At 39.3% G+C, this 14,708-nt stretch overlaps 1 protein-coding gene across 1 annotated transcript; it reads left to right on the top strand.

The window, feature by feature from the left end:
• Window positions 1-2,338: 2,338 nt before the first annotated feature.
• On the top strand, window positions 2,339-9,108 carry phf1 (PHD finger protein 1). Its single transcript, XM_030782766.1, has 15 exons — window positions 2,339-2,407; window positions 2,902-2,980; window positions 3,110-3,191; window positions 3,787-3,873; window positions 4,272-4,366; window positions 4,797-4,945; window positions 5,231-5,326; window positions 5,491-5,559; window positions 5,694-5,817; window positions 6,125-6,192; window positions 6,425-6,556; window positions 7,067-7,145; window positions 8,247-8,362; window positions 8,574-8,657; window positions 8,850-9,108. Exons 2-15 carry the CDS (start codon window positions 2,903-2,905, stop codon window positions 9,106-9,108), a joined length of 1,518 nt encoding a protein of 505 aa, XP_030638626.1. The 5' UTR covers window positions 2,339-2,407; window position 2,902.
• Window positions 9,109-14,708: the final 5,600 nt, after the last annotated feature.

Genomic DNA, 14,708 nt, shown 5'->3' with positions numbered 1-14,708 from the left:
AGTGAAATGTAGCCCCTGCATTCAACCCATCCTAACACCAGAGAGCACACACTATGAGCTAGGAGCAGTGGGCAGCCGCGGGCACCCGGGGACCAACTCCAGGTCTTTTTTCCAATGCCCTTGGTCAAGATCACTGACAGGAGTACTAGTCCTAGTCTTTCATGGTGGGAGGAAACTGGAGCACCTGGAGGAAACCCACACAAACACGGGGAGAACGTGCAAACTCCACACAGAAAGGACCTGGGAGGGGATTCGAACCCAGAGCCTTCTTGCTGTGAGGCAACAGTGCTAACAGTGCTTGTCATGTTGTAAAGTACATAAGTGAAGTTTGAGCATATTATAATTATGGTAGGACTATGTCCTGGAGAATAGCATGTTCTGTCTTATTATTCAAGCTTTTTGCAAGGATTGATACTGCCCTTAGCTGATTGACTTTGTTCCATATATATTTATATGTAAGTGTGTGTAATTAATTCTAGTGTATTTTCGCATTTCTCTATGTTAGTAAAGAGTATACTGATTGTGGGCACTTCAGAAATATGCACTTTCATCATAACTTAAATTTTTTTTTTTTTAAATCCAGTCCAGAAACTGCTGGTAAAAAGGGCACAGATTCATTTGAGCAAAGAGTAGTGTGAAAAATACCAAGTGGAAAAGGGATAAGCCAGACCAGAGAATCAGCTGACTACAGTTATTCTGTAAATATAATGTGAGTAGTATTAGACTAGAAAATAATTGCTCTTAGGTTCAGTTGTATAAAAATGCACCAATGCACCTCTGCACCATAGTTTGTTTCTATTTCATGACATTTCTGGTATTTTTATATTGTAAAGGAATATTTATTAATTCCAAAATATGTGTTATATTGTATATATGTACAAAGATTTGGTTGATCATGGATAGAATCAAGGACAGTTTATTCTCAATTCACAGCGTCTGTGAAACATGCTTGCCCTCTGGTGTACTATTAGGGAATTGACAGTCTCGTTTTTGCACAATGTTCAAAGGCTTGCTAGAGGCCATTTTGAACACAGCATATAGTATAATCACAGATAATATTAAACAATAGTGTTAGCCTCCATTTTATAAGCTTTATGAAACTGAGGTCAAGGTTTTGCCAATTTCCAATCTAGGATACATCAAAGTGTACCATACATTAAAACTTCATAAATTCAAATAACCAAAGTAAGACAATTGAAAATGTAGGTTAGTCCAGGAGTTTTATTGATAATTAATAACTATAAAAGACCAGAGTTGTATAGTCAATGGTGTACAAATGCTGTTTTTCACAAATGGCATTTTACTTACAAGGCACGACATTTTCTTGGTCTTACAGAGATAAGCTTTTTGATGCAACGATAAATGAGCTAATAGTAAAGGAATTTTAAATGTGTTCACAATTACAGTGACTGCGCATCAAAAATAATTGTAGAAATGTATTGCTGATGAATAAAACATTTACCAAAATGTAGTGATATTTTTTGCTTTCACATTTGAGATCCACATTTAATCAGACAGATTCGTGCGTACTGATTTTCAAGGTGTCATCTCAGTGTGCTGGGTTACTTTGTGAGGTAATAAAATATAAAGCCTATCCAGTTACCCTGAAAGCAGCCAATTCGAATACATTTTTTTTTTTTTTACATTTTTGTGTTATAAAGAAATAGTCAAATAAATAGGGGTAAATACAGAAGGTATAACCATGTAAGTACCGCGTAATAAATATTCCAACGGTGTATGGGGCATTTTCAAACTTTCTCCTGAAGTCCTCGGCGTACTCTAGCTGGGCCAATTAGGACAGTCTGAAACTTTTACTAATTAGTGGTAGTTGTCAGCAGTTGGATACTCTCGTTGAAATCGTGGGTTGGGAAGTGCCATTGGGCGCGAGGGTTTCAATGTTCTTCCAGGACACACTGACATGAATAAATCGGTCAATTGTACAGATGTGAAGGTGTTCTCGCCCCGCGCTGTCGGTTCCGCTATCTCCCTCCCATTCGATCTCTGTGTTTTATGTCTGCGTCACAACAAGTCGGTCGAGAGAGAGGCAGAGATGATGGCGTCTCTCGCGGATAGATTCTCACGCCGTTCTGACAAACACGTTTATTAACATCAATAGGAGGGATAAAAGAGAAGAAGAAAGAGACGGGAACATGACGAAACAACGTCGCGATACACAGACAGAGAAAGAGACAGACGGACAAACGCCTGCAAACTGACGACTTGACTGACATCCCCGTTTTGGCACCGACACATACGTGCACAGACACTCTTGCACACACGTACATACATCCCGGACAGTAATTGAGGCGCGGGAAAAGAAGAAAAAAAACACCAGAGATCAGACATTTAATGTCAAGATTGCACAGCAATACCTGTGACCCCATCAGAGAGGAGTTCGACTTTACAGGTAGCTACGAGCTTGCTTTCTTTCCAGCTGTGATATGTCATGCTTTTTAATTGATTTATTATTTCATCATGCACCGTCTGCTTACTTGTGTACATTCATTAGCGTAAACATTTATATGTACACGTTTTAAAAAAAATCCTACTAATTCCTCTCGCTAGTTGTTCATTTCTCTATCCCTAAAAGAGAGTAATGCAAGAATACAGATAACAATAAAATCTCATCAGTTGCATAATGTTTTAGTATGTGTTTGATCATGAATGGCACTATATACTCAATGTTTCATAGCTAATACTGTCTCATTATTCAACGTATTGTACTGTATACTGTCGCTATGCACAGAGTATGAAATTAACCCTTTATCCTGCAGTTGCTTGTGTGATGATGAGACCCTAAATCATTACCTGCTGTGTCAGAGAACTAATCAGTGATTTCTCAGACTGTCTGTTGATAATCCTTTCACCTAGCTCTCTCCCTCCTTTTCTCACACTCTTCAGGATGGGGGGAGTGAGTGAGGGAGAGGACGTTTTAGCTCGATGGAGTGATGGACTACTTTACCTTGGCAACGTCAAAAGAGTGAGCTTGTCTGTGTGATCTTTTTGTGTATGTGAGTGCATGTAAGAAACAGAGAGAGAGAGAGAGAGAGAATTTGTCTGTTTTCTTTGATTTTGCTTGCAAACCATTGATCTTGTGTATGTTCCTTAGGTAGACAGTGTCAAGCAGTGTTGTTTGGTCAGATTTGAGGACAATTCTGAGTTCTGGGTCCTGCGAAAAGACATCCATTCATGTAAGCTTCACCAAACTTCTTCTGTTTCTGTTTCTGTTCACAAAGAGGATTATGGTACCTTTACAGGATTTTGAAGAAATGTGGGTCAATACACAAACACACCAGAAAAACATTAACATAGATAGTTATTTTAAGCTATTTAGACATGCTTTTGAGAAGTTGGCGAAATCAATTCGAAAAGTGCCTTTGTTCAAACGTTGGTACTTACACCAAAACATTTATACCATTTTTTACTTAAACCACACACTTAATAAATTCAGCAGAAATTGTTAAGGAAATTCATCAACCCATCCATTCGTCCATCCCTCCATTCATCCATTTGTCTGTCACTAAACCGAAATACTTTAGACTTTTTCTGCAAATTAAAGTTGAAACATTCCAAACTAACCGTTTAATCAACATTTGTGAAGCTTATATGGACAGCTGTAGATACTTGTACAACTGTACTTTCAATGAACCTTTTCCTCTTGTGTGGCACTGATGATAAAGAGCTGAATTGTAAGCTGATATATATATATATATATATATATATATGACAGTAATTGATAGCCCCTCCCCTCTCGTTTGCCTTTGTCCCACCTGCTCTATTAAGCAGTTTCTGTGGGTGTGGAGGAAGTTTGCTCTATCTGTGATGGCCCGCCCCTTAAAGAACCTCTCATCAGCTGCCTCAAGTGTCGACATGGTGAGTGAATAAGCTCATTATGTGTGTTTATGTGTGTGTGTGTGTGTGTGTGTGTGTTCTTTCTTTTACATGGAGTCGTATTAAGGACCTACCTTAAAATGATATTCAAAAAGCTGTCAATCAGTGAAACTGTGAAGACTCACAAAGAGTCTTCATAAAGTGGGCAGAATTTCTATGGGGATGAATTACTCTGTTGTCAATGAAGTTTTGATTTCATTACTTTCCTCTGCTGTGGTTTGTTGTTGTTTTTTTTTAATTAGCACTGCAGATTTGTTTTATGTACTATGCTTTCAAACATATGAAGACATATGTTTTTTTTTGTCATTTGACAGATATTTTAAAATATGTAATAATGCTCGGCTATATCACTCACCTGTAAGAGCAAAATGGCATTGCAGGTTATCATCCGCAGTGTCACACTCCACCTATTGACCCGGAAGTTGACAGCAACACCTGGATATGTCGTCAGTGCGTGTTTGCAGTTGCTACAAAGGTTAGGCTGTTTTTGTCACTCCACTGTGTGTTACATAGAACCCACTGAAAATGTGCCTTACTTTCTTTTTAAATATGTTTGCTCGGAGAATTATATTTTTTTTTCTCTAACACATTAAGAATGACTGTATTGTTCTACAGTCTGTATACTTTCAATGGAATCCTGCTGCTTCTAGATGGTGGAAAAAAGACTCCCTTTGTTCCGAATTTTCTCGTCATTGTCCAAATCTCACAGTCTTGACACTCTCCTTTAAAGATATAACCTTTTTCTCCTGACCCACAATAGAAAGACATTAATGACTTCCCTTCTGCCATCCTTCTCCAAATATAGCTTTCAACTAACATCTCTGTTAAATGTGACTACATGACAGGAGAGTCTGACTCACTGAGGGATTTGATGCATTAAAATGACACATTGTCTCACGTATCAGAGAGGGGGAGCCTTAAAACGGGGACGATTCGCCAGACTCATGCAGATCATGAAAATGAGGCTACCCTATCAGCTCTCGTCTCTTGACTGGGACCCTCAACATCTGACCAACCAACAACAGTGTTACTGTTACTGTGCTGGACCAGGAGAGTGAGTGAAAGCACTCTAGCGTTCTCTGTCAGTTTGGACATGTGATTTGCCCTGTACATTTAACATACTTGACGTACTCATAAATACAGGTCAAATTATGGAAATGTATAGAGAACTTTTCATTTTGGGGGGGAGGGGATTAATTGAAAATAAAATAAAACATAATTTTACATTGAGATATGCTTGCTTTTGTTGTATTGTCTTTGTGCACTTGTTCTGTATTTAGGGCATTGAATTTGCTTTTAATATGAGGTAATTCTGTCTCTGTATGTTTTTTTTTGTGAGATGGAACTTGAAGATGTTACAGTGTGGTAGTTGTGGACAGTGGTTTCATGAAGCCTGCACACAGTGCCTGACTAAACCGTTGCTCTATGGAGACAGGTGATTATAACTGTCTCACTCTTTTCTCTGTGGTTTTAGATGTATGAAAGACATATCATTTGCACTGTGTTGTGGACCTTTTGGAGTTATAATAGTATTTACGCTACTGAAATGTAGACGCAGAGAGTAGCATTAATATGGTAATACTTCTCTTTCTCTTCAAGGTTTTACCAGTTCCAATGTTCAGTCTGTGCAAATGGCCCAGAGAAAATTCAGAGGCTACCAATGAGCTGGTAAGTCAATGAAACCATTCAACCGCTGAATTAAGTAGATACAAAAGTGAAGCGACCGTGTAAGAAAATGACAGAAGGAAAACTAAACGGAAATGTTGTTACAGTAATGTTCTGATTGTCTTCTCATTATTCAGGGTAGATTTGGCTCATTTGGTGCTATATCACCTTTCCCTGTGCTGCAAGAGGAAATATTTTGATTTTGACCATGAAATCCTATCCTTCACTAATGAGAACTGGGATTCTTTGCTGCTGGGGAAGGTACAGTATGAATGTGTCCTTTTCTGGATAGAATGATGAAGCCTCAAAGAGATAGCTGGCTCACTTCTCAGGAAGGTGCTTGGTGCAGAGGTAACATCAGTAGGATTATTGAAGCACTTAAACACACACACACACACACACACACTCACACTAGCACACACACAGAAAGAAAAAAATCAGTATAGATAGAATAGTTTCAGAATTGCTTAGTTTGTTTTTATGGTCAAAATGATGCCAAAGGTGAGAATGTCGGTTTCCTAAAAATCTTTTGATCACATGATTTATGTCTTTTCTGTTCATCTCTTAGTTGTCAGACACACCGCGACAAGATCGGTGTCATAACCTTCTCAATGCGTTAAATTCCCACAAAGACAGGTAAGAAACCGAGTATGTAATGAAGTCTATATAAACTGTTAAAGCCGTTGTCCATGACTGCAGCTATGGCTCCTATGTATCTGATGTTTTTACCTTGCTTGAGTAAAACTTCAGTGCTCTTTAAGCTAAAATGACTTAAAACCAGAACTTTTGGTGACAGAACGTGAAGTATTGCTGTTTATTTCCGTGGGGTTAAAAGTTTTTTACTCAGCTATGTGTTCCTGACGTCAAGGTTTGTCTCCGGTAAAGAGATCAAGAAGAAAAAGTGTCTTTTTGGGCTTCAGGTTCGAGCTCCTCCTCCTCTAACCTCTGACACATCTCCCCTCATCGCAGAGCAACCCATCAACATCACACACAGGAGAAGGTCAGAGTAAGGATCATGACTATCAGTTTCTGACTCTCAGGTTGGCAAACCGTCCACAAGCAAATCTCTGGTAGTCTTTTTTTTTTTTTTTATGGTGGTGCATTTATGGTGGTACTTTGTGCAAAATCACAGGTAACAGAACCTTAATGTACGCCACCTCGTTCTTAGTGCCTTCAAAAGCGTATGACACGTATGATACATTTTTCAGTTAGGTTGAGATTGAAGTGAGATCAGTTTAGAAGAGCTTAAATGTAAACTGGGATATTCTCATCTCCTAATACCCTCCCAGTGCTGATCAAGCAACATCAAAACCAACATTTTAAAAAAAAAAATCCTTTATGGCATAAAATAACATAGGAAACAATATCACAGATAACATTAAAAATCCTCATATTCATAGTGGTCTGTTATTCTGTTATTCGCTGCAGCGTAGTCGGAGCGGGACGGTGAGCGCCGTGTCTTACGTTGTGAGTTAAGAGTTATTGACTGATCCTGTGCTCTGTGCTCTAGCCCCCTGTCACTGCAGTGCCAGAGACGAGCTGTTGGGCCAGAGTCGCGCAAGTCCAAACGACGCATCATGGAGACACAGGTCAGTGCCTCTGTCTTTGACCAGAAGAACAGTCACAGCAGTGCATGCAGAGGCCATGTCTCCCTGCATGGAAAGCAACTACGCCTCTGCATGAAAATGACCGGACTGTCATTATGAACTAGAAGATTTATGTGATGGGCTTTTGCTCTGAGAGATTTTTTTTTTTTTTTTTTTTTTAGCGAACTACGCATTCAGTGTTTCGCTGAACCGAAAGAAGGTTTTTTCGCACCACGTCTGCGTTCAAAGCCGTATTATTAGCATACTTAAATAGAATTAGGGCTTATCTGTGCTGAACCTCTTCGATTTTGAGACAGGTCTGTTATTATAATGGAATGAAAGGAGAAAGGTATGGAGAAATGCACAGTCTGGGATTCGTTCCAACTGCACTTTGCAGTCGATTACAGTTTGGCCAGGTGGCCCCAGCAGTTTGACAGTGCAGCATCGATAGAAGTCATAGATTTAAAGTGGCAGAGCACCAGCAAAGCAAAAATGATATATCCTATGATGTCAGCACACGGTGCAGGACAAACACACGCCGATGTCACAGCCATGTATGACATGTAGTTTAGGAGGAAGATCTCTGATGGGAACTTCCAGGATGAGTATACTTGCAATATGAATTGCCAAAAAATGGTGACTTGGCAACTAGAATTCCTGGCGAAATGCTTGTTCTGATGTTGTGGTTTTACGGGCCATTTTCATATGCAGAATAGCCCCCCATTTTGCCATTGCTGCACATGTACTGAAAGAATGTATTTTAGTCTTAATATGTAATATCCATTTACTGAAGACCTATAGATCACTGTTACGACCTATAAAGATGTGGACTGTTCTCAACTTTCTACAAACTATATTTATTACGAGATTTTTTTTAATTTTAGCTTTTAGAAAACCGCAGAAAATGCGGTTATTGAAAGTACTGCATTTTCGTTTGTAGTTCAGTGTTCTTAATTGCAGCTCATAGATTTCACTAAAGTAGTATACAATCTTTAAGTGTAACTGATGTAAATAGTGTTTTTCAAGTATCCAAAGCTGAAAAATTTGATCAACTAAAACAATGACATGTATGTGTGTTGTGGCTCAAACTGTTTTTCTCACTAGCCTTGTTCACAAGGAGTTGCTGCCAACCCAGTGGACTTGATGCCATGTTACCATGGTTACGTAGGTGGGACAAACCTCTACAATTCCAGAAAATCAGATGAGGAGTTGAGTTTGGGGTAAGTATTATCAAAATAGTAATATGTCTTCAGTTTAAAATAATTACTACTCCTGTTTTAAGCATCTGTATGTAAGTACTTTTTTTTTCAGTCAAAACGATAAAGCCACCTTTTTTTTGCAGAGAAGTTTTGGTAATCTATAGATGTATTGAAAAAAAAAGAAAAAAAAAGAAGAAAAGAACGTAACAGTATTTTAACCTCTGTGTAACAGGTCTCCCCCCAAGAGAATGTTTGCCCTGTATCATCCCTCATATAATGGAACTCCTGCCCTATCTAGAGCACTACACCACTACAGGTGCGTGAACAATGATCTCCTCAGAGAAGGTAAAATATTTACTTTCTTATTAACTAACTCGAGACTGTTTGTTAGCAACACAATATATTCTGTATCTTTTTTTTTTTTTTTTTTACATTTTCCTATTCCAGTTTCTGCTATCTCAGTTTCTGTCTTTCAAGTTCCGTCTCTCTATCTGTCTGTCGTTAACAGTGCAGAGGACCCTTGTCGTCTCCCTGCCCCCTGCCTTCCTTTTCCCTTCTCGTCCACCCATCAACCTGGGCCAAGACTTGAGCCGTGCCCCTCACTCTTTCTGCGTGACGTCGCCCCCTATCCCACTGGAATGCCTATGCAGGGGTCAATGACAAGAGGCTGGGGTGGAGGGGAGACAGTCAGGATTCTGGCCAGACGCGTAACACCAGACGGAAAAGTTCAGTATCTAGTGGAGTGGGGAAATGTGAGTGTTTACTGAAAGAGACAGAGAAAGAGAGCAAGGGAGGGGGAGAGAGAGAGAGAGAGAGAGAGAGAGAGAGAGAGATCAAAGAGTAGAGAACAAAGAGGAAAGGGCCAGAGAGGAAGATTAGAAAATATCGCTAGTGTGTGTAGAGCTACGTCATGGAGATTTGAGATTAATGAGCAGCTGGGGTGTTAGGTGGTCGAGAGGCTCAAAGAGAACATCAAGTTAAGAAAACTGGCATGTAAAAAAATCCAGGGCGAGCTGAAAAAACGGCTTCACCCTTTGAGATTATACTGTCAGTTCTCTATCTCTACCACTGTAGTGTCTCCCATACTTTGAATACTGTTTGAATATACCTTTAGAATGCCTTGAACTTTATTATTGTTTGTATGATATAAGCAGTTATTCATGCAAATGAGACTCTTTCATCATATTTTGTTTACTTTAACAAAACAATCTTGGATGTACGATTACTGAGAAAAGTTTATTTTATGGTTACACAGTCTACAAATAATTGTAATTATGTGTTATGTCATGCCAGAGGTGTTGAGTGCTCATTTAAGACTAATTTTCACAGACTGGGTGCGTTCCCTGTATCAAATGATCAGGTTGTTGAATTTCTCTCCAAGTCATAATGAAGTGGTCTTCCTCCAACATACAAAAAAATGGACAACTTCACTACAGGACCTGGACACCCTCAGCGTCAGCAGGGAGTGAAATCAGTGTTTTGTTCATCATCATGGGCTATCTACAGAATAACGTGTTTCAGTGCAGAGTTGGACTTTGCAGTGAAAGTTCTGGAATTTTCTTGAGTTCTCCAATGTTACTACATACATCAAATCAGTCAGTTATTATTCTGAATGTGATATAGCAGGACGTGAGACACCAGTTACCATTTGTCAATGGGAACTTGAACTAATCTAGTTTGTAAGGTTTGTTTAAGCGAGGATATCACAAGAACACAACAAAAGAAATAAAATAAACATCATTTAAATGGACAACCTGAACATTAGATGCAGGTCTGGACATGTCAGTGTGTGTGAGTTTGACATGTCTCTAACTAGAAGTGCATGAAGAAAGCAAGTACCAACTAAGTCCTGTTGAAGTTAGATATAGATCTTTCCTGAACATCTGAATGTTTTGGGCTGCAGTTTGTTATATAAAGGAGGTTCCAACATCAGTTTGTGGATGATTATGAATGTATTTGTGTGTTTCCATTTATGGTATTTACAATATACATATAAAGTGCTTGTTAGCTCATAGATGGACTTTAAAAAAAAATTGAACATGTCAGGTTTGAATGTTAATCCTAAGGACAATGACTTAAGAGGCTATAGCCTTTTTGATCGATTTGTTGTTAAGTCCAAGTTTGGTTTACAGTATTTTTTGACTTTTGTTCAAATTAAGTTTATACTGTATATGTACCTTAGGTTGACACCTGAACTGTTAACAAACATTAAAAACAATTACAATGAAATACTGCTTGAACACCTTTACTGACTTCCATAATTTTTACAAGTTATATGAAGGTATTTGTGAGGTGAAGTGTGTCTGTGTTTGTAAGATCCCAATTATCTGCTAGTGTGATGCTTTACAAAAATCTCACACGTGAGAAAGGTGAAATTCACCCGAATGTTTGCCTTGAAGATGCACAGAAATAGACTGGAGACACTGGTAATCAAAATGTGATGAGTTAAAATTTCATGACTTAAAAAAAAACATGTAAATGTAGTGTTGTCCAAGTAATTGTCGCCAAAAATGCACTTCTGTCTTAGGGTGTTTTAACTTAAAAGAGCGACAAGCTTTAAAATTAGGGCATGTCAAATAATACATTTATCTTCAAATTGAGAATGGTGCTGTGACACAACCAAGAAATAACGATCTCTGCGAAGAAATTTCCTTCTGATGTTGCCAGGGCACAAAGCGTCCACAAGGTTGTTTCTCATTTGATAGTTTGACACAATGCCCCAAATAAATCCTCTCTGCCACAAACGGTAAAAATACCGTCACGATGATCAGTAACGCAGACTCTAGCAAATATGATTAAACAGAGTTTCATGGTGATGAAAACTTTCACACAGTGGAACATCAAGGTACCAATATGTAGCATTAGAATCTTACTTCTGCTTAATTACATCCCTGCTATATAGCCATGTGCTCTACTGAACTACAAAACGGTGACACAACATGTCTCAGACATTCCCCAGTTGATAACCACAGACAACAGTACACACCATAAACAGTACAGAACATTACAGAACAATGCACAATCTCAACAAGAGAACTCTTTTACCAATAGAAACCACAACAGAAATCCACTCCAAGTATGCCCTGTACCAGCCCAGGAAATAATGGTAACAGAACTCTGTTACAATACTATGAACAGAAAGCAGAGACTAACTTCTAACACAGCGAGAAACAGTCTCTTTGGGGAGAATTACAATCCCTGCCTTCTCGTAGAAGTTCCTTATCCAAACTACCCAGTATGGTGGAGGGAGTATCATAATGTAGAATGCGTCGCTGGTTCAGGACCTGGATGGCTTGCTATCGTTTGATGATACAGTGAGTTCACAATGTGTTAGGAAATTCTGCTGGGACTGTCAGGTTATCCATCCATGAGTTAAAGATAAGATAAAAGTGGATTATACAGCAGTCCAAAACTCTTAAGCAGATCCACAGCACACGAAAGGGGAACATTGTGCTTCGGCACCGACCTAAACCCCACTGAAATATTGAGGCAAGATTTGAAAGTAACGAATATTTCAAACACGGCTGGAATAAAGCAGAGAGAGGAATGGACTGAAATTTCGCAAACGCGTTATTCAAATCGATGTACAAAACTGATGAATGCAAATTTCAACAGACCAGACGTCACATAAAAGTTACATATAGGCACATTTACTCACACAGCATGCAATGAATATATTTTAGTTATAGGGATCGTCTTTTCCATGGGTTTTTCATCCATGCGGCTTATTTCGCTCTTTGGTTAAAAGGTTGATGACAATTATTATTATTTCTGTCTAAAATATTAGGAGAGTACAAATACATATTCACAAATGTATCTTTTTCTTCCATAACTAACCATCTTGAAGAGGACATGGAAGACATTGAGAAAGTTTAAACAAAAATGTGAGTTACTTAGACCGAAAGGTCAAATTTTTCTTTCGTGTCAGCTTTTTACAAACTGATTTGAGAAAGTAATGATATGTGATTGAAGTACTCTGCCGCCAGGTGGCGTGCATGCTCGAACATTGAAACTACACGCAAACAGGTGATAGCATGTACTCGTGGTTCCATTGAACGCCATCTTGGCTCCGGCTACCTCGGAAGAATCAGTGTATTGGTCTATGGTGATATCTATTCGATTAGTCGCATAGAAGTAGTGTACGGTGCAAGCAAACTTGCGCTTGCATGAATGCCCATGCATGCGTGTCAGTGTGTGTGTGTATGTGTGTGTGTTTGAGAGAGAGAGAGAGAGAGAGAGGGAGAGAGACGGAGGGCCTGTATTAAAGTTTGAATCTCTTCTTGGTTATATTGTGTTCATTTGACTCTTGGGTTTAATTAGAATTAGATGACATTGTTTTGTTACTTTAATGAAATAAACTCAATGGACAACATAAATTAAACTATACTCCTGTCTGAAGTAGCCTTAAGTTTCGGGAATCTACAGTTGACATCTGAGTCATCAGTCAAACACTCACTATTAAATAACTGACATTTAAGCCCTGTCCTTTATAAACCGTATTTTGAGAGTAGCCAAGTCGGTAAGAAGCATTCGTGCACACAACTTCATCACTACCGCAAACTCTCCCCAGCTACTTGAGCGCATTAATTCTGAGGCTTAACATGCAGACAGTAGTTACGATATACTAAACTACAGTTGTAAATTAGATAAAGATGGGGCGTGTGAAAGATGCCGCCGCGTAATTGGCATCTGAGCTTCTCTCCCCCCCTTATCTACAGGGCGTGTGTGAATGAGTGTGCCTGCGGCTGCGTGTGGGAGCAGTGAAGAGAGCCGTACCTCTCAACGGCGAATTTGGACGGCATTAACCTAGAATACTTTTAGAGCAGAGAGAAGACAGGGGATATGTGGTGCATATAGATTTGACTACACTGGAAAACAGGCACACGCGCACTCACTCAGCCGTCTCTCTCTCTCTCTCTCTCTCTCTCTCCCTCTCTTACTCTCACCCCCTCGTTTCCCCTCACACTACAACGGCTCGCGTGAGATATTTGTGAATATAATTTTACGCACTGGGTTTGAGATTTTGAATGACTCACTGCGACCGTGGATTATAATTTCTATTTTTTTTCCTATTTGCAACACCGGAATACTGGTCAACGTCGACGTCAACTGCTAACGGCACATCAGTGATTTTCAGATTACTGAGGTGTGTTTTCGCGTGCTGAGAGACTGTTGAGACGCGAAGACCACGTTCAATGCCGTTGGAACATGTCCTATGTTCCCTTTCAAGGTAAGAGAACTGATATATTTCACTACTGCATCTCTCACCCCTCCTCCCCCTCACCATCCTCTCTCCTTCCTCTCCCACAGCCTCTCTCTTGCGCTATATTATTTCTAATGCTGTACTGAATATAACAAATGGTTGCGTACAGAAAGGCATGCCTTAGCGTTTCGATTATGATGCCAAAACTCATAAGTCACTCACTCAGTATCAGTCTATGTAATTATCATATTACAGTTTCTGCGCCGTAATCTGTTGAAGTGTAGGCTGTGAGCTTGCCCATGTTAGGCATTGCAAGTGGATCTCACTGCATGTAGACTACCCATCTCAACGGATCATGTTGAAGTAGTCGCGCTAATTCTCCTTTCTATTGAAGATGAAGTAGTCTTGGAAATAAGAGCTTGTTTGTTCCTATCTTTGCTTGTAGTCATACTCAGTTGTACTTTCTGCTTGTTTTATAAAGCTTAGCATTTCATGAGTAAGTAGTCTCCTCAGATATACCAATTTTTTTGCGAGAGTGGTCATATTCCTTTCAGTTTAACTGGTGCAGACCTGACCAATATCCTGCGATAGTAACATCAACACCTCCTAGCACGCGTAAAAATAGTGCAGTCTTTTGACTGAAATATCGGCATATTGAAACATAGCTTTAAAAAAACAGCAGGTACGACTAAATTAATCAGTTTGAAAGTTTTCAGAGTTTTATTGACTGTATTGTTATGTTGCAATAGGCAACAAATCAGAAGCCGCTGACATTTGTTAAAAAATGTTTTCTAAATTATGGCTGAGTGACCTCAGGGCTACACATCGAAGTCTCGTGTTATTACACTCAGTTGTACAACCCTGAAACTGAGGGCGTGATAGCTCTTCCCGGGGAAGACTCAGCAGACATAGATGGAACCCTTACGTCCATCTAAGACAGTTATAGATCTCATAGAGTGGATACAGGCTACTCGAAAGCCTTGGTCCAAGATCTACTCAATGTAGTGTGATATGCCCAAATAGCAGTGGAGTAAAGCACGCACGCTGCGTTACGTAAGACCTGTGTGATGTTTAGCTATGAATAACTCCGCATAGATATACTTTGGTATGTTTGGGTGTTTGCACAGTAACTTTAAATTCAGGTAGAAATGCCTTAGTGGTGGA

Source organism: Chanos chanos, chromosome 8 (assembly GCF_902362185.1).
Source record: "Chanos chanos chromosome 8, fChaCha1.1, whole genome shotgun sequence".
Classification (NCBI taxonomy): domain Eukaryota; kingdom Metazoa; phylum Chordata; class Actinopteri; order Gonorynchiformes; family Chanidae; genus Chanos; species Chanos chanos.
Note: the sequence above shows the minus strand (reverse complement) of the source record. Positions and strands in the feature narration are given on the sequence as shown.

What these genes read in the sequence shown, in the direction of transcription:
- phf1 (XM_030782766.1), top strand. Translation starts at nt 2,903, where the DNA reads ATGGGGGGAGTGAGTGAGGGAGAGGACGTTTTAGCTCGATGGAGTGAT. An exon ending in TTAAATTCCCACAAAGACAG is followed by an intron (nt 6,193 to 6,424) that starts GTAAGAAACCGA and finishes CCTGACGTCAAG; the next exon opens with GTTTGTCTCCGGTAAAGAGA. An exon ending in GACGCATCATGGAGACACAG is followed by an intron (nt 7,146 to 8,246) that starts GTCAGTGCCTCT and finishes TTTTCTCACTAG; the next exon opens with CCTTGTTCACAAGGAGTTGC.